This window comes from Ptychodera flava, chromosome 14 (genome assembly GCF_041260155.1).
Source record: "Ptychodera flava strain L36383 chromosome 14, AS_Pfla_20210202, whole genome shotgun sequence".
NCBI classification, from domain to species: domain Eukaryota; kingdom Metazoa; phylum Hemichordata; class Enteropneusta; family Ptychoderidae; genus Ptychodera; species Ptychodera flava.
In genome coordinates, this window is record NC_091941.1 from 7,437,198 (window position 1) to 7,454,641 (window position 17,444).

Sequence of the window (17,444 nt, forward strand, 5' to 3'; positions counted from 1 at the left end):
TCGTAGGGCTACCCGTAAGCATGCTCATTCAGCTCCCTCACACCTGTCGGCCACCCCTAAAATGTAATGGTACAAGTCGGCTGGGTACAGAGTTCAACGACGGCGGTCAGGTTCGAATTGACTTCGCGCCTGAGTCATTAAACTGTCATTTTTCAGCCGCAAGGAGTAAAGTTGACCATCGATAGGAGTTACAAGGGCTCTAACATTATCTGGAGCAGGATTATGGTGAAATTTGCACACGGTAAGGGGAGATTCTCTGATAATGCGGCCCCGTGTGTGCCTGGACCATGCAGTGTAGATCCGCACTGCAGCTTTTACACGAGCAGGTATTGGGAGAAATTGTAGCCCTGGTTGGGGCAAGGCGCGAGCCGCACGACAGAAGCCCAATCCCCACCAACCAAGGGCTACAATTATTGCAGCTAGGCCCGGCTAGCTGCAGTACAGTACGGCAAACCGTCCGACCCAAATACCCAGGTAAAACCTCGAGGTACTGTACTGCAGCTAGGGCCGGGCTAGTATGCCTGTATCGCTGATGAAGTCAGTCATGGTTGTCTCGGAGACTCTGGGTCATCAAACTTGGGTGTTGCATGGTGGGATACTTTAACTTCCGCCGCCGTTAAAATAAAGTTTTGCTCGTCGGAAAAATGTTTTACTCTTCCCAAAAATATGTTTACTCTCGCTAGAAAGAGTTTGCTATGCATTATAGGTAATTGCGCCCTCACATGAAATATTTCTCCTCTCAGAAATAAATTTCGCTCTGAAGAAAAGAAAGTTTGATTTTTTCATCCTTCCTTTTTCGTTCTTTCTCAGTTCAGTTTTACCAAATTCTTAAACCACACTCATATGTAGAAAATATATCTTGAAAGAATTAGTTTTGTTGTCTTCAGAAAATAATTTCTCGCCATTGAGAAAGAAGTTTTATTCTCTGTATTTCAATTTGCTGCTCTGAGAAAATCTTTTTTCCATAAAGAAATTAATTTTACTCTTGGAAAAATAAAACTTTTATTTAAGAATTTAAGTTTTCTGCTCTAAAGACATAAGGTTATGTCATTTAAGTAGCTCAGTTTGCGCTTAGCAAAACTCTTCAACTCTTGCTGTGAACAATATTTACTTCTTTTCGAATAAAAAACGCTTTTGAGAAACAAATATTTTGTTCAAAGTTGAAGTTATTTTTTAAAAGTTAAAGGTTTTTTTTGTTAAAAGTTTTTATAAAACAGTTTACCCCAAAAAAAATAAAGTTTCCCCGTTCAGAAATAAAAGTTTGCTGTGGAGAAATAAAATTTCTTACAAATATTAAATATGAGTTTATGTTCAAAAGTAACAAATTTCCATGACGTGTAGGGGAGTTTGTTATCTTGAAAAATTTTTACGTTTGTTTTACAAAATAAAAAATACTTTTGAGAAACATATTTTGTTTATGGTTAAAACTAAAAATACTTTCGAGAAGTTAAAGTTAAGATAATGTTAAGATAAAGTTGCCCGTACAAAATTAAAAGTTTGCGGTGGAGAAATAAAATCTCTTACAAATATTAAAGATATTGTCAAGAAAAATTAGAGTTTATATTCAAAAGTAATAGAGTTCCGTGGCGTGTAGGGGCCACCGTATTCTAGACATCCTCCAAATTATCCAACCATTCGCGTTAGAGTTCAGCTCGCTTAGAGTATCATAACATTCCTTCGGCCTTCGTTTAGATCGACCCTAATCTCTCCCATTTAGGAAATAAATACACAAGCTACCTTGACAAAACTTCGTGCACCATCCAGGACCAAACACACTACAAATCTGTCTTGACGTCATCATCTCCTTACATGGTAATCGGCATACCGTATTTTTTAGCAAAGGAGACACAGAATACGTCGGAGTATTCATTTCAAAACGTATTACATTGTGTGATGTTGTCAAAAAAGGTAATGTTACTGTAGTGGTATAAATTACAAAACACAAAAGTTCAAATCAGTTTATTTTGGACTGGCTTTACCCAACATTTCATATTGTTTCTTATGCCAGATTTGACCACGTGCTTACTGGCGACCCCTTTACATGCAAATTTTGTGTCAAATGGTGTGTTCTCCCTGGAAAAACAAACGTACGATTTCTATATGAAGGAGGCGAAATTTGCTCTCAAAACTCGAAACCACCCTTTAGGGGTGTACCTAGCTATTTTGAACGAGCTTCTCGAATCTGCAGCTCTATTTCGAAATGATGGTCCGGTTTTCTCAGCTCAAGGATAAGTGTTCTCCATCGCTGTGGGCATTACTATTCTCAACTGGGGGTACAGTTTCCAGTCGTAATGTTTTTCATTGTGTCCGGGATATAAAACCTTTCCTGTTCACATTTTACTTTGATTAACACTAGTCCACATCTTGTCAGCGATTAAACATGTTTCAAGTTTAAATGTTAAATTCTGGTCTCGAGCCCTCTTGTTCGACCAAACTGAAATTACCCCTCCCACTTTGGCTCGTCCAGTGGGTGTAGCAAGGGTCGTGCCATCGCCTAGGAAACGGAGGGTGCATTAATTGTTGCATTTCGATGCACATTTTGATTATATTCAGAAGATTTTGTAGCAAAAACTCAGATAGAGAAGCATTAATATTCACATCTCACTTATTCAAGACTGGCTGAGAGCAGCACTTCCATTCAGTTAACATCATTACGCCATTTATTATGCCAAGAAAGATGAAGCCAAGACATTTTGCCCTCCCTGGTCTCAGCCAGAAATGGTTATACCTTACAGAGTTTTTTCCCACGGAATGAAAACAAATGTACTTGGGCTGAGGCCCAAGTACAATAATAATATTTCAAACACTTTGCCACAGAGTATTTGGTCAGCATTAGATCGTTATACATTGTCTACTGACATTATACAATTTCATACTCTCATTCTTGCCGATGATAGAGTTTAACTCTTCAGTGTAAGGGAAATACCCGAAATTTTTGCCTTTAATGCACATAACGATACTTTTTGGTTTAACGGAGTATATGCTATGATCTCATCTTGTCACCGCTATCGGCAGGATATAGTCATTGTGGGAGTATTTTTAATTTCATCCATTGTTTTGAATTATTTCAGGGATTTGCGACGGGCTCGATGGGTGTCGGCGAACGTGGACAGTCTGTCTCCAATGCAGTGGAATATTCTTGCTCTACCGTGAGGTTCGATGTTCTTGCTCACACATGCGTATAGCAACTACCCAGCTGTTCATTCATACTTAGGAAGTCAAGGAACAAAGTTCAACCGTTGTCCACGGCACATATTTAAGGATTTGTCTATTTAGATAATACTTCGAGTTGGCTAAAGGTGACTGTACGATGCACGTTCCTCTTTGACGAAGTCAGTTTTGCATGGCTGAAGAGCATAGTCCCCCTCTTGACCATCATTTAATTGGGCGTCCAAGCCTCAAATACGGACCAAAAGATAATATCATTGACCGTTTGTTAGAGACACAATGGATTCAACCTCTGTGCGTAGAGGGGATACTTGTTAGACCGGCTTTTAATAGAGGCGGAAGAACATCGATTCCGACCGACTCACAAAAATACTACATGAAGTCAGAAAGGGAGGTAACTCAACAGTGGTTTTAGGCATCTAGGGGGCGGTAAGTAAGATCTGTAAATTTATGAGGAAGTATCGCCTTTGAGAACGGTGCATATTATTCTGATGCACCCAATACTTGTGTACCCCGCCTAAAACGTGTGAATGCGTGTCCTTTCAAGTGCACGGTAAAACTCAGACATTTTCAATCTCCACATTTTTTCGAGACTATATTATCGATGTAGGTCACGGTAATTCCTTTGAATGTAAATCCAGATGACATGTACACATGTTTGAACCCTCTGCCTCTGTAGGATTCGTGTACAGTCAAGGCTTACAAGACTTGCATAATCATTTTGTTCATGACCATACCACCTTCGAAATGAAAGGCAACCAAGTGCAACTCTAACCCTTTCAGACCTGAACCCCCCTATACAGAGATAATTCTGGTAAGTTCTTAGAAAGTCAGGCCTGAAGGGGTTTGACGGGAAAATGGCGTGTTTATCACCGCAGTAGAGTGGTGCGTGATTTGGTCTAGCTAAATCCTCTCCAAATGACAGGTTGTGACCTCACTGCTGTGTCATGTATAAATCTGTTCTGACAACCGTTTTCGAATTCATATCGATATTGCTGGTTTGTTTGATCTATGGTCATTCAATGATGAATTGCAATTTAAGTTGACCTCTAATGGCCACACAGGTATTTCTATTAAACAAATCTCCTACGCTGTATCTGTTGACCTTTATTTCTACACGAAACAGGAACCACTCTAATGCTCGCCACATTTTTTACATTTTTGACTCTAATTTGCAAGCATTACTGCGTCATCTGATTGAGCTTCTTCTAAAGAGCTCAAAAGTTATTCATCGTCATTCCGACATTCCAACACGCATGGCGTAACCATAGAAATTAAATAACTATGGTACGGTTAAGTAGTTTGGCACAACGTAAAACATGACAAGTAACTTTGATTTCATTATCAACATGTCGGCACAGATCTAGATCAATAATGCTTGAAACGTCGTTGGTGTACATGCCCGTATACTTCAGTGCCGAACGATTGCAAAGTGTGGCCAGACATTCGATGACGTCGTTAGATAGTTCTATCCATCCTCGTGATACGTACACGAACACGCACAGACATACACACACTGCAAACATAGTACATATATATGTATATGCAAATGCATGTATATGGTGTTTGTCTGTGCATTCGTGCATGCATACATACATACATACATACATACATACACACACACACACACACACATACATACATACATACATACATACATACATACATACATACATACATACATACATACATACATACATACATACATACATACATACCTTGATAGTAGATATGTCTACCATCAACATGAGTTTCATACGCGATGTTTTGTAATTGCTCACTAAGTTAACTCAGTAGCAATCGTGTATATACTATATGTAGGCCCAATGTCGTGAACTGGCCAAAATCTCATCGCACCCATTCGCGGAGGGTTCATCACCCTTGACCCGACAAATATCTTTAAAAATACCAGCATACCAGTATGACAGGCATCGATAATCGACAAAAGATTCTATTATCGGAGCCACGAGGGTAGCTAGATTGTAGGACGTCCAGATTTGAATGTGGTGCTTGCCCATGAGCAGCAATTCTCAACGAATTTGTTCGCGCATCGGGGCATCCCAGAGATATATTGTATGTTCATCGCGCAGTTACAATCTTTACTCAATGAAAGCATAGGTTCGAGTATATGAAGTGAAGGACTTCATACAATTTTACAAATATCATTGTGATGATCTTGACTTCTCACCTGCTAATCTGAACATGTTGAAGGACAGAATTATCCGGCATATTCTGGCTACAAATTGTCCAAGTTTATAAGATTTTGTCTTATACTCCGACTATGGATTCCCCACTCAACTTTCAATGTCCCTTAAAGGGACATTAGCTGTAACTTTTGACTAATTTTGCATTACTCTCTTTCAATGTATCAACTACAGAATTTTACTATAATCCGATCATCATGACCAATGCCCGGTGTCCTGCTTGCCAACACAGCCTGTGTATGTGAAATAACCATTGTTATTGTTGATAATGTATTCTAGTCCGGACCTGAATACAAAATGTAAACAATAACAATGCATATTATACTCATATAGGGTATATTTATGAGCTAAATATTAGGAATTTCTCCATGTTCAGGGATTCATACCAGAAACTGCAGATGATACACAGAACTAAGAAAATAAAAAATGACCAAAGTTACAGCTAATGGATCTTTAATTTCTTGATACTGGTGTCGAAAAGGTATAAATACATAGCCAGATGGAAACAATAGGACAATGAACTTTGCATTCTTTATTTTTTATTTACTTTGTACAGAATCTACAGAAAACGACTGTTTTATCACAAACAGAAATCATAATATCGATACTCATAAAGAATTGGCGGAAATATTTGCAAATAGTTGGCCTGTAGGAAATCGCTTGTTCTCACAAATGTATCTTGCAGAAAACTTCAAGCTATACTTTCCTGACAACATTTATTTCTGTAAGAAGAGACTGGAATGGAAAGTTTATATACAAAATAAAACTATAATATGGATTTTATTGTTAATGTCAAGCTAAGCAAGAACATAATAACTGGCGGCGAAAACTCACAGACCCGACCAGGAAATATGTGAAGAGGGAAGTGTTCGATGCAGAGATAGAAAAAAAAAGGTTTTGTAAATAACACGGTGGCTGAAAGGTTATCGTCTGTGGCGATCCCTCATTTTTCATGAAAAATGTGACGAAATTTTTCTCTATACATTACCTGTGAATATGCGACAGCGTTTTGTTTGTTTGTCGGAAAAGGTGATCGGGGTCACTTCAGAATAAACGCCTTTGTATGGCTGGTTATCTATTAACTACGTGTCCTTTACAAGGTTAGTCCCTTTTTGTTGGAAATCGCCATTTTATGAACTGTAGCTGGTATGAGAAGGAGAACCAGCGTACACCCAAAGTAAAAGCTCTGGCAGCAAGTAAAGGTAACACAAAAAATGTACGTACATTTCCGAGTCCCTTGCTCGTTTACATGGCGAGGACCAGAGATGACGATGATGATAATTACTTAAATAAGATATAGATTCAGCTGAATTTTCAGCGATGTGTGCAAGATGTGGGACACTAATGTGAAGATTCACAACATCATGCCGACCATTTAATAGTTTTAGCTAGTACGGTTGTCCTTTTCTGTTCATTACGACGTAATGGAAATTAAAAATAATTACAGGAATATATGCTTAGAACTTTAATCAACTGCATCTCTCAAGTATAGAATGCAGTGAAAGTATATGAAGAAAAATTATATCATTTGTAGGCCGAAGTTTCATTCATGCAATTATTTCAATTGACAGATTTATTGCAGTTTGGTTTGAGCATATATGACTATTCACTTTATTGTTAATTTGTATGATCAATTCTGGTTGGCAATCTTTCTCCACTTTGGCTCCAATGGCAGTCACTCACGCAGTACCTACGTTTAACTTCTGTTTCCTTGCAGAAAACTGCGAGGGGACACTTTTAAAGTACATTGAGTTATTTGTGAGAACCTGCTTGGATCAAGCAGCTGCACTGGCTGTGTTGAATGAGGGTAAAACGAAGACAATGACCACTTTATCTCTGGATTACTTATAAAGGATCAACTGGCGACATAGTGCATCTAATCAACTGAACTGATGATGACAATCCTGATACATCGGAAAAGTGGGTCAAAAGTCAAACCAGGAGAGACCTGTGGGCTCATAAGTGTGTCATCACACTGTTGTCTATCCAGGTGAGTTGTTGTCTTCTCGGTCAGCTCATAAAAGTTAAATTTTCAGTTTAAAGGGAATAAGGTTCACTTTATCATGGAATAATACATTCAAAAGGAGCACTGTTTCCAAAATAGCCTTCGTATTTCTACTTTTTTCAAGGGCCAGTAGATGTTGTGGCATTTCATTCTGTCCAAACTGCTAACATAAAAACATCCACACATTAGCAGTATCGCTCAACTAACCTTCAACTTTAAGAAGAGTTGCCATGGATTCAGTTGTTATTGTAGCAGTTGTTGGAGTGTTTGTCACTGCAATTGTGGTTGTCATATTGCTTCTACTGTGCCGCTTTTGTAGGCGTCGTCGAAATGAAGATACGGTAAGCTATACTGTTACAGCAATTCCAAGTTTTTATTATTTAACGCCTTTTTTCATTATTTCACCAGTTGTCAATTTGCCGTTAAAACTCAGTGTACCAAGATACGTTTGATTGTTTGTTCTTTCGTTTATTTTACATTTCTTATTTGTGATTATAGGACCCATAGTCATAATAAATCTATTGAGTTGTGACAATTTTATTGGGGGATTAGGTTATGTTCGAAATTTCTTGACGAATGACGATTATTCCAAACAGGGTAAAGGGAAGGAATACGTACGCGTATACTGTCACTGCAACTTTACGAACAGCGGACAAAATTTGAAATATGTGTTCTGAACCAGGTCTGTATTGGTGCGAGTTGTGGTTCATTCTGACGCACCATTCAGCTGAAAACTTCATTCGAATTTCTAAGTTTTCAGTGTTCCATTTTCAGGCAAATTGTGTTTTGAGTTCAAGGATGATGGCCAAGCACATACCTTTATCTTCTGTTTTACAGGAACATGAGTCAGCAGATATTGTTCCAGAGAATCAATTGCAGGAGACTTTGGACGTCATCGTGAACAACAATGTCGATCACAACTTAGAACTAATAGAAAGCGAATGGGGAAGTGTTCCAACCGGTGATCAGAGCTTTGGTGGGCTTGATCACAGCGTTGGTGGGCTTGATTTTCCCAACATATCTGACATGGATGAAGACCTTGCTACCGACGCAGCCCCTGGAGAACTTCCCTCTTTACCACTGCCGACGAACGCAGTTCTGGGAGAAATGACATCATCATCGCCTCTTTCTGATTTCGGGTCAAATTTGCGGTCTTCACATTCACCATCCGGCGCGACGCCCGCACTGGATGAACTTCTCGCCCGAGCATTCACCGAGATTGACAGGGCCAAGAGAAGAGGTACTTGGAGGCAGAGTGTCTTCGCTTGTTCCATTTTCGCAGCGGGTATGTTTGACATTGAAGGAGGTCATCTAACTTTAGAAAATATGGACATCGATTTATTCATCCCTCCAGGGGCACTGCCAGAACCCACCTTCATTTACCTGTGCATAAGCACTGACCCGAGAGACAGGCCTCGGACGACACAGAACAGCATTTCTGTCAGTTCCGTTGTCTACTGCGGTCCCCCGGGATTGCGATTCCGAGAAAGGGTGATTTTGACTTATCAACACTGCGCGGATATTGAGGACAAAGACGTTCGTGTAGTTCCTTTCTCCACCGACACACCGCCAGGTGAAGTCCCTCGATTCAAGAGGGTTTCAGAAGACGATAGTTCCCTCACTTTCGTCGATGGGAAAAAGTGTTTCGTTTCTGTTAATCATTTTACGGGTTTTACGTCTGTGGCGGAAACGTCAAAGGATAGTGCCGATTCTGCCGGAGAGACCGGTCAAAATAAAGTGACCGGTGTTGCCAAAAAGATCATAAATATCGTTGGTTTTCATGGTGGATTGCGCCCTGGCCTCAATAAATTACCAATAAGGGTACACTTTCACAATGATACAAGCGATGCTAAACAGGTATGTATCATCTTACACGTATATATTCAGTTTTAATTCTGATAACTCAACACATTTCAAGAGTATACGAGAACATTGCAGTTGGTATACTCATGGATGTAAAAAATATTTTTTCCATCCATGGTATACCAAATGTGCAATGCAGGGCACAAAGGACGTTTGTGACTATTAAAATAATGCTTTCAAATTTCTTGTTTCAATATTCGGTCGAGCTTTGTTCCGCTAATGGTAAATGTTATTTACGCAGGTAAGCCCTATAAAATTGATAACATCATTAACTAAAAATTGTTATAATATCTGAAACATCATTAGCAACACACAAGCTTTACCCTTATGGACTTGCTGAGTACACTGTGCTTGAAGAACGACATTTTAATAGTGATTGTGGATAACACCACCACAGCACTCACTGAAAGGGCGTGAAGAGAGATGAAGGGTCGGGTGTGAAAGGGCTCCCCCATTCGCTCGGTATCAATTAAGCTTCGTTCTCTAAGGGAACTTACTGGAGAATGTCTTTTGTCCAAAAAACAAAACAAAAACAAAACTACATCGGAAGTTCATGTTTCTATAGGATTATGAATTACGGCAAGGCATAAGTATCTGAAACTTTATTTCAGGACCCTGGTACTCATCTACAATCCGGAAAACCAAGGGTTTTTTTTTGAACCCGAATTGACCCAGTTTTCCGAGGCAGAAAGTTTTCCTCATTTAGGCCATTTCTGAAAAATTACAATTAATGCACCAGACGAAATAGACATTTTGGATTACCAAGTTTTGGCAGAGTAATTTGATGTATGAATGAAGTACATTATTTCTCTTCGTTACCGTGCACTTGAGGTTCACCGTTTCAAGAAATTGTATGTATGGCTTTAATATTTATTCTTACGACAGTACTAGCATAATTACCGGTATGTAAATATGGCGTTCTATTCGGATTTTCCTTGGGTTCCAGCCACGCTGTCGAGGCTGCGATCCTAGTTATAGTCACATTTGTTTTCCAGTTGGTTTTAGAAGAGGAACAGCGATTGAAGGGCCATCCAGCAGATCAGCCGAAGAAGATGGTATTCCTCAATAACGGACAAGACTTGGAGTTTGATATTGAATCAATTGATGAAGCATGGAAACTCGAGGGTAGTGGACCAAAACAGGTGATAATTTGCAGTTACAAAGTTGAAGTCTACAACAGTCTATAACGAGAAAATGTTTATTTATTCATGTTCACACAACTGTAATGTTTGATGTACATTCCGGTTTGGTTTTGTTCCTTCAAATTACAGTTTCTTGTTCTTCTCTGAAAACGGCCTATATACATGTAAAGTCCAACATTGCCGGCAACTGAATTTTTTCAGGACTCGTACTTTTGTCAACGCTAACACTGCCCAGTGTACATGATACATCGTACTGCCAGGCTGTACTTTTCTTTCCAACGTACTTTTGCTGAAACAAATTTTAAAAAATATATACTGTTTTCTAGATCAGAACGATGAACATTTGATCAAAGGTTACTGCTATGTTGTCATCTATTGAAACTTGAGAGGGCCTGTCGAATTGATGAAAGAGTCATTTAATATGCATATAGGAAATACAACGCTTCGGAAACTTCGTCACATTGATGTGAATTTTACCTTATATTCCCTAGTCTCTTTTGCAAATAATTCCATAATCGTCGATGTCTTTTCCACCTGACTTCAAACTCTCGCTAGAAAGAAACCAACGGATCAAACATTTGGCGACATATTCGCACCTTACATTTCCAAATTTCAGCGAAGTAAAAGTCCTAATTACTGCATTTACTTTCGATTCAGTTCCGTTTGTTATTAACCTTGGAATCCTGCATATCATTTTGTGTTTATAAAATTGGACGTGGTGCTGACACCTAGACTATTGACGAGGAGATTGTCATGGCTGCAACGGATGCAGGTTGCTCGTACCGGATGGCGAAGCAAGACCCTTCATCCAGAACATTTCAGTGCGACGTCAAAGCATTTCAGAGAGGAAACCTAAAATATAACGAGACCAGCCCACTAAGCTTGCTGTTCACTGTCAGCGAATTGGTCGAAGAGCAACTGGTAACGTAGCGTTGGCTTTTATCAACTTTCAGCATATTTGTGAAATTTGATATTGTTCAGTCGATTGCCTTGAAAATGGGGGAAACTGAAGACCCTCTTTACTGAAAGCTGAAGACCAACTTCTTAAGATCAAAATGCGCAATGTCTTTCCGGTAATTCACACTCTGCGTTCACATTATAGGATTTAACCCTTTGAGTGCTAAAGTCAATTTTTCGTCGCCTTTATAAAATGTACCCCAGTCAATTTTTGCCCAAATTTTGATGAAAAACTGTAGCCAATGAAATGTGATTTCCGTTTGGTCTAAAATTATCAAAAATTAAAGAAAAAAATCATAAAAATTGGTACAAGGTTGCACTAAAATTGTGGTGTGAAAAATTACAGCACTCAAAGGGTTAATGATAAATGAAAATTATGGGTGAAACAAATTCATGGGAAGTAATTGTTTCTGCCGTAAATTGTTCGCAGGTCGATATCAAGAATATCATATGAAGCCGTTCAAAACACTTTTATCAAGATCTGCTGAGTACTTGATATCGCAACAAAAAGTTGAAACACTGAAAGTCAGTACATGTATTTGTATGTTGAATGTGCCCTAATGTGCAAGAATGTACTTTCAATATTATTACTCGGAGCTTTCGCGCCTTTTTGCTTTCAGGTACAAAATCCATCAAACCTTGACACTACTTACACACTGAGAGAAAAACGGCGGTCAAAGGTAAAATTACAATACAAAGAGCGACTCGAACTCAGTACTCTACTGGACCCTTACAGTCCGGTTGGCCAAGACTGGCGGCTATTGGCTGACAATATCGGACAAGACTATGACGTCATACGGCAGACAGAGGAGCAATTCAGAGAGGGTAAAGTGACGAGTCCAACGCGGGTAATTCTTGATCATTGGGACAAGATGAGGGCGCAGTCGTCGCTCGACGACCTAAAAGATCTGGCGGCAAAGTTGGAAGGCATTGGGCGCCTGGATGCGGCGGAGGTAGTTCACAATGTCGTAGCCAAGAGTGCTAGTGAAGACTGAATCAACCTTGTCACCAAACAAACAAACAAACAAACAAACAAACAAACAAACAAACTAACTACGTAACAAACAAACTTTAAGGGTTGTAAGAAAGTGCCGTTACCGAGCACGAAAAGCTTTTAATCAAGAGAAACATAATTTAGTGCCAGCATATCTGTTATTGACTACATAAACGTGATTTTAAACTTGTGCATTTGAACTATAAGAACCCCATGTACATGTTTGGCGAGGCCAAACATCAATGTCATCAACATTATCTCCGAAACACAAGGTACAATATTCAGTGACCCAATCCTTTTTATTGTGACTAACCTTTCAAACATTCCGATTTATCTGAAGTTCGCTGCATAAAAAATACTTCCACAAAATGTTGTTCACAATTAAATCATATTAAATGTAATTAAAGACAAGTACTTAACTCCCCAAAAGCATTGGCTACTATATCTTTATTTCTGCAGAGCATGTTCCTAATCGCTCTTTCAACACTGGAATATATTCTCTCGGAGACTATCAAATAATAATAGCAATCATTCATGATGTCATATTTGGATCGAGGCAAATTGCTCGCCAAGTTATACAGACCTCGAGCAAAAGCGATTGAAATTAGCCATTATAATACCATGCCCTGCCTGTCGCATTTTAATTGGTCGAGCTGAACCACGTGACTGACCACAAATACACAGTAATGGTCTGTTTATATGCCCGTGAATATGAATAATAAGATTAACAACTCAAAGTATCGTAACTTTGCAGCTCAAACATAATCATAATCAATCACAAAATAAAATGGAGCACTTGTGGGGTAAGTTGAGATACTTTTTTCTGAAAATATTTCCAGATTTGCCAATATTTTACAGCGCGCGTGACAGTGCGTCGCGTATTGCTCAGTTCTGGGGCCCAGTTGTCGTTCGCTCCGAAAATTTTCACAAATTTTGACGGTTTTCTCCGGTTCGTTGATAATATAATGGAAATAACAGACTCTGCACTGACCATTAACGTTTATTTGTGGGCGCGGGCGAGAGGAAAGCCAAATTAACGGGCTCGGCAAGCCTCACCCGTTAATGTTTGGCTTTCCTCTCGCCCTTGCCCACAAATAAACGTTAATGGTCAGCGCATCGCCCGTTATTTCTATAATAACCGCTTTACCGCGTGTTTTCCCATGCCTTGCACGTTACCGTGGCATTTTTTCATTTACGGCTTTGCTTGCTCGTAGACGTTTGTACCTACTCTCTCCTGTTGGCGAGAAACCCAGTCTGGAACTCTGTACACTATAATGGCAGTATTAGATGGTTTAAACTGAATGCGTACTGCACCATCGCCAAAGGAGGAGAATGGGGAGTTAAATACAGTCTGCGGGTTAAGTGAGAAGAGAAAATAAGCAGTGAACTCCAAAATAATACATACTGGAAGACAAAGTACGGCAGACTATAAAAGAGACCGTATGACTATTTATCAGCCAATTTGAAGCTTTTCTTCTACACAATCCGTTAATCCTCAAGGACGTGTATAAAATTAGCAAAATATTTTAATGTAACATTTTGATGCGTAGCGACCTCAATCATGATAGTATAAGATATACTTTTGCAATTTTTATATGGTGCAATTGCGTCTGTTATTTCGCGTACTTGTCATTTTTCAAAACTAAACATAATGCATGCTAGAGCTAAGTATGTCAATGCGATAGTTAAAATGGATCTGCAAGCTGAATATTCCGTTCTGTAACACATTTTTCCGAACGGAATAACAAGAAGCAGTCGTTGTACAGGAGAAAATTATAGAAAAATACCCAAGCTGCAGATATCGTTCCTTGAAAAGTAGGTATAGCGTATTTCTTGACCCGATGGCACATGTGAATATAGATACCGTAACTTTTTAAAACGGTAAAGGGTAAGCATAAAATAACGAGATTTATAAAAATATCGGCATGATGTCGAAAATACGAGTGTATATCTCAATTGTTCGATGGCATCTTTTCTTAGCAAAGTTAATTAATAAATTTCTTAATTAATTTATCAGTGATATAGTTAATCAATTAATCAATCGGTGTGATTTCTTGACAAAAGTCAATCTGTACTTATTATGATCAGTGACCCCCGGATGCGCCCTCGCATTCCGGGTCATGACTTTCTTCAAACTTTTCGACGACACTTTGAACGATGAGGGCTGCGTCCTCTCTCCCGATATCCTCGAAGATTTTCTTCAGGTTCTTTAAGTGATCGACCGACATTGTCCTTTTTTGGGCGTCCCAAAGGTTTAACACCTCCACTGTCGGACTGTGAATGATACGCCGTTTGAACATATCGTCAATCTGGTTTATGGTATCGCAGTCAAACCCTATTTTGTCGGCGAAGAGTTTCCAATCCTTCCCCAAAGCACACGGGGGGTCCAACTTGTAACTGATTTCCAGGCGAATTGCGTATCCAAGTTGCGGCTGTACACGTTGTTTCATTTTCGTCAGAAAGCGGGATAACAGTCTTTCTTTTTCCTCATACGCCTGAAACACGTAATTGAAGATGTGGGCACTGAAACAGTTTTCAATTGGAGCACCCGTTTAAGAATCGCGAAGAAGTTAATAGCCATTGCAGACATTATGATTGGTTTAACAATACACTTGGGAGGGAGGGGCTATCGGTCAACACTATAACAAATTTAAATGTATAGCGTGATTCGATGTACATGACAATAACATGGGCCTCATCAAATATGCCTCTGTACGGAAACCCAAGGAAAACTTCAACGTTAGCTATCTTACACTTATATTCAACAATGGGGTAATGATAACACTTATATTAGAAATTATACGAATGTCTACAATCCAATTCTTTGTCGTCACGATGTGTTCCACTGTACAATGGCAAGGGACCTGAAAATCTCACGTCCCTATTTTTTTAATATGAAATATAGTGAGATTTAAATACGTACCTTATCCTCGCTGACGCTGATGCTAATAGTTTGAGGAGATACTTGACTTGCAGTATCGTTACCATGCTGGTAGAAATCCAACGAACACTCACACTCTAACATCGGTTTAGTTCTGTCCTCCTTTATCAACCTGTAGCTGGTGGCGCAATACTGGGCATTGTTTAGTATTATGCTCTTAATGCTCTGTAATAAAAATAATATCTCATAGTGTTGATTGGTAAACAGAAGACAATGCTTTTAATAAGCTAAGTGTTTATCAAAATTACCTTACAATGCTAACAGGAAATAAAGGATCCGTCTCAAATTAATCAACATTCACCAGTTTCCAATGTGCATATCATGGAAAGTTCACCAATACAAATTTGTATAAACGTTGGTGTCGATGCTATATGTACAAGGCCGGTATGTCTATACAAACGCGATCAAAGTCACAATTACAACTCTATATTGATACACTTGGTGATTATTTTACAACGTAAGTCCGTCCAAGGTACTCACCCTGTGAGGGCTATTATTGACTTTCCATCCCTTTGGGGAAATTTCTTTGATCATGAACTCCAAATCTGTCTCGTTGCTACTGTCAAGGATGATCTGTCTTGTACCATCACCAATTTTAGCTCCTCCATGAACAAGTTCTTCGTCCCAGACAAGCTGTAGAATAGAAGGGAAACACTGTCTTTTATATTTGCTCGCTAGATTTTGTTTAAAAAATGCGTAAATGCACAATTTTATAAGTAAGTACAAAGCTCTGCAGTAAACCATTCATCTTTCTGGTTATGTGTACCTTTGGCGTTAAAATTGAATATTCGAAGCAAATCAACTCACCTTTTTCGCGTCACTCGTCTGGTTGACGCAATAGATCCTGATAGACAGATGACTTGCTTCTGGCATCAAAGAATCAAAGTAGCACATCACGTCCATCGTCTTGCGAACGTGCTGCCCCTCCCCAACATTCGCCACCGTGGTGAAACCTGTGAAATGATTTACGAAGAGGAAACACTTCTGACCCATGACAAAACTGAAGCAAGCCTCGTCCGTGGCGAGATCTCGGAAGTTTGGCTGATGCCCAACGTGAGTGTTTGTGAAGAGGGTTACAACTTTCACATCTCTTGCATTAAGTGCGCAGTGATGGTACGACAGCACAACCCGCTCCTCAAACCTGAGACCGTCGGGACCACAATAGATGGTAGAGCTCAGAGATACGTGATCTTCGGAGAGTGAAGCACTGTGCTCTTTACTGACGTAGATGTAAATCAACTCTGGGTCTCTGGTGTTCAGGGCACCAGGAGGTATGAATAGATCTATGCCAATTTCGTCCAGTGTAAGGTGACCGCCATCGAAATCAAACAATCCTGCGGCAAACGTGGAACCGACAAAATTAAAGTCTTTCCAAGTGTTTTGTTCCGTCGCATGTTCAGCAAGGTCATTCACTTCCTCAAGAAAGTGTTCGAGGTCAGTTTCCTTGGGAACCGCAAGTTGGAGGTCGCGATGTTGTTCCTGGCCGGCCGTCTCTTCAGCCCCAGAGGCCTGTTCACCATCTTCTGGCCCATGAATAGTGACGTCACCTCCGTGATGTCCGCTTGATAAATCCAAGTTCACGTTCAGCGGCACTTGCAGGGGGGCCTCTGGATCGGGTAAGCCTACCAGCGTGGTTTGTGAATGTCCCAAAGATATCAATTTGTAGCGATGTCGCTCCCCATCATCATTTGTGGATTTCTTATTTTTCTTTGATGGCCCCAATATGTTTTTTGGTGCTGTACCAACCATATCTTCAGTAGCCATGTTCACTGTCTCATCTTCAGGGATATCAGGACCCCAGACAAGTTGTATTGGAACAACAATATCGTCATTTGGTAGTTCCTGAAAAGAAATAAGGTTAACGTCCAGAATTCAGAATTCCAACGGCTAGACTACATTTATAATAAGGGGAGATTCACCGGGATGCAAACTATTCTCTCGCCTTTTAAGAATATCTAAAGACGTAACTTTAATATATCTATTCTATAGTATATTTCAAGATTTTTCTCACCTGCGCCTCATCAAATATATCTGTGGGTTCCCAGGTGCCCGATCTACAGGGACACTGCAAGAAATTGATGTTTAACTTTTAAATATAATACAATAAATATATATATATATATATATATATATATATATATATATATATATATATATATATATATATGTG

General features: G+C 39.4%; 2 protein-coding genes across 3 annotated transcripts; one reads left to right on the plus strand and one right to left on the minus strand.

Moving 5' to 3' along the window:
* The first annotated feature begins 3,190 nt into the window (after window positions 1-3,190).
* LOC139149142 (netrin receptor UNC5C-like) lies at window positions 3,191-12,758 on the plus strand. 2 transcript variants are annotated; one of them, XM_070720711.1, is made up of 7 exons: window positions 3,191-3,597; window positions 7,090-7,362; window positions 7,502-7,718; window positions 8,215-9,234; window positions 10,236-10,382; window positions 11,115-11,303; window positions 11,960-12,758. In XM_070720711.1, the coding sequence occupies exons 3-7, from the start codon at window positions 7,608-7,610 to the stop codon at window positions 12,332-12,334; spliced, it is 1,842 nt and encodes a 613-aa protein (XP_070576812.1). In that variant the 5' UTR covers window positions 3,191-3,597; window positions 7,090-7,362; window positions 7,502-7,607; the 3' UTR covers window positions 12,335-12,758. The 2 variants fall into 2 exon arrangements, with proteins under 2 accessions (XP_070576812.1, XP_070576813.1); XM_070720712.1 differs by lacking the exon at window positions 7,502-7,718 and having other exon boundaries at window positions 3,303-3,597.
* A 1,261-nt stretch (window positions 12,759-14,019) lies between these two features.
* On the minus strand, window positions 14,020-17,038 carry LOC139150576 (netrin receptor UNC5A-like). The gene is made up of 4 exons (XM_070723012.1): window positions 16,082-17,038; window positions 15,755-15,907; window positions 15,257-15,439; window positions 14,020-14,828 (listed from the first exon to the last, which is right to left on the minus strand). The coding sequence occupies exons 1-4, from the start codon at window positions 17,036-17,038 to the stop codon at window positions 14,418-14,420; spliced, it is 1,704 nt and encodes a 567-aa protein (XP_070579113.1). The 3' UTR covers window positions 14,020-14,417.
* Between the last annotated feature and the right edge of the window lie 406 nt (window positions 17,039-17,444).

What these genes read in the sequence shown, in the direction of transcription:
- LOC139150576 (XM_070723012.1), bottom strand. Translation starts at nt 17,038, where the DNA reads ATGGCTACTGAAGATATGGTTGGTACAGCACCAAAAAACATATTGGGG. An exon ending in TCAATAATAGCCCTCACAGG is followed by an intron (nt 15,440 to 15,754) that starts GTGAGTACCTTG and finishes TTTTTATTACAG; the next exon opens with AGCATTAAGAGCATAATACT. An exon ending in TCAGCGTCAGCGAGGATAAG is followed by an intron (nt 14,829 to 15,256) that starts GTACGTATTTAA and finishes TACGTGTTTCAG; the next exon opens with GCGTATGAGGAAAAAGAAAG.
- LOC139149142 (XM_070720711.1), top strand. Translation starts at nt 7,608, where the DNA reads ATGGATTCAGTTGTTATTGTAGCAGTTGTTGGAGTGTTTGTCACTGCA. An exon ending in GTCGTCGAAATGAAGATACG is followed by an intron (nt 7,719 to 8,214) that starts GTAAGCTATACT and finishes TCTGTTTTACAG; the next exon opens with GAACATGAGTCAGCAGATAT. An exon ending in ATACAAGCGATGCTAAACAG is followed by an intron (nt 9,235 to 10,235) that starts GTATGTATCATC and finishes TTTGTTTTCCAG; the next exon opens with TTGGTTTTAGAAGAGGAACA.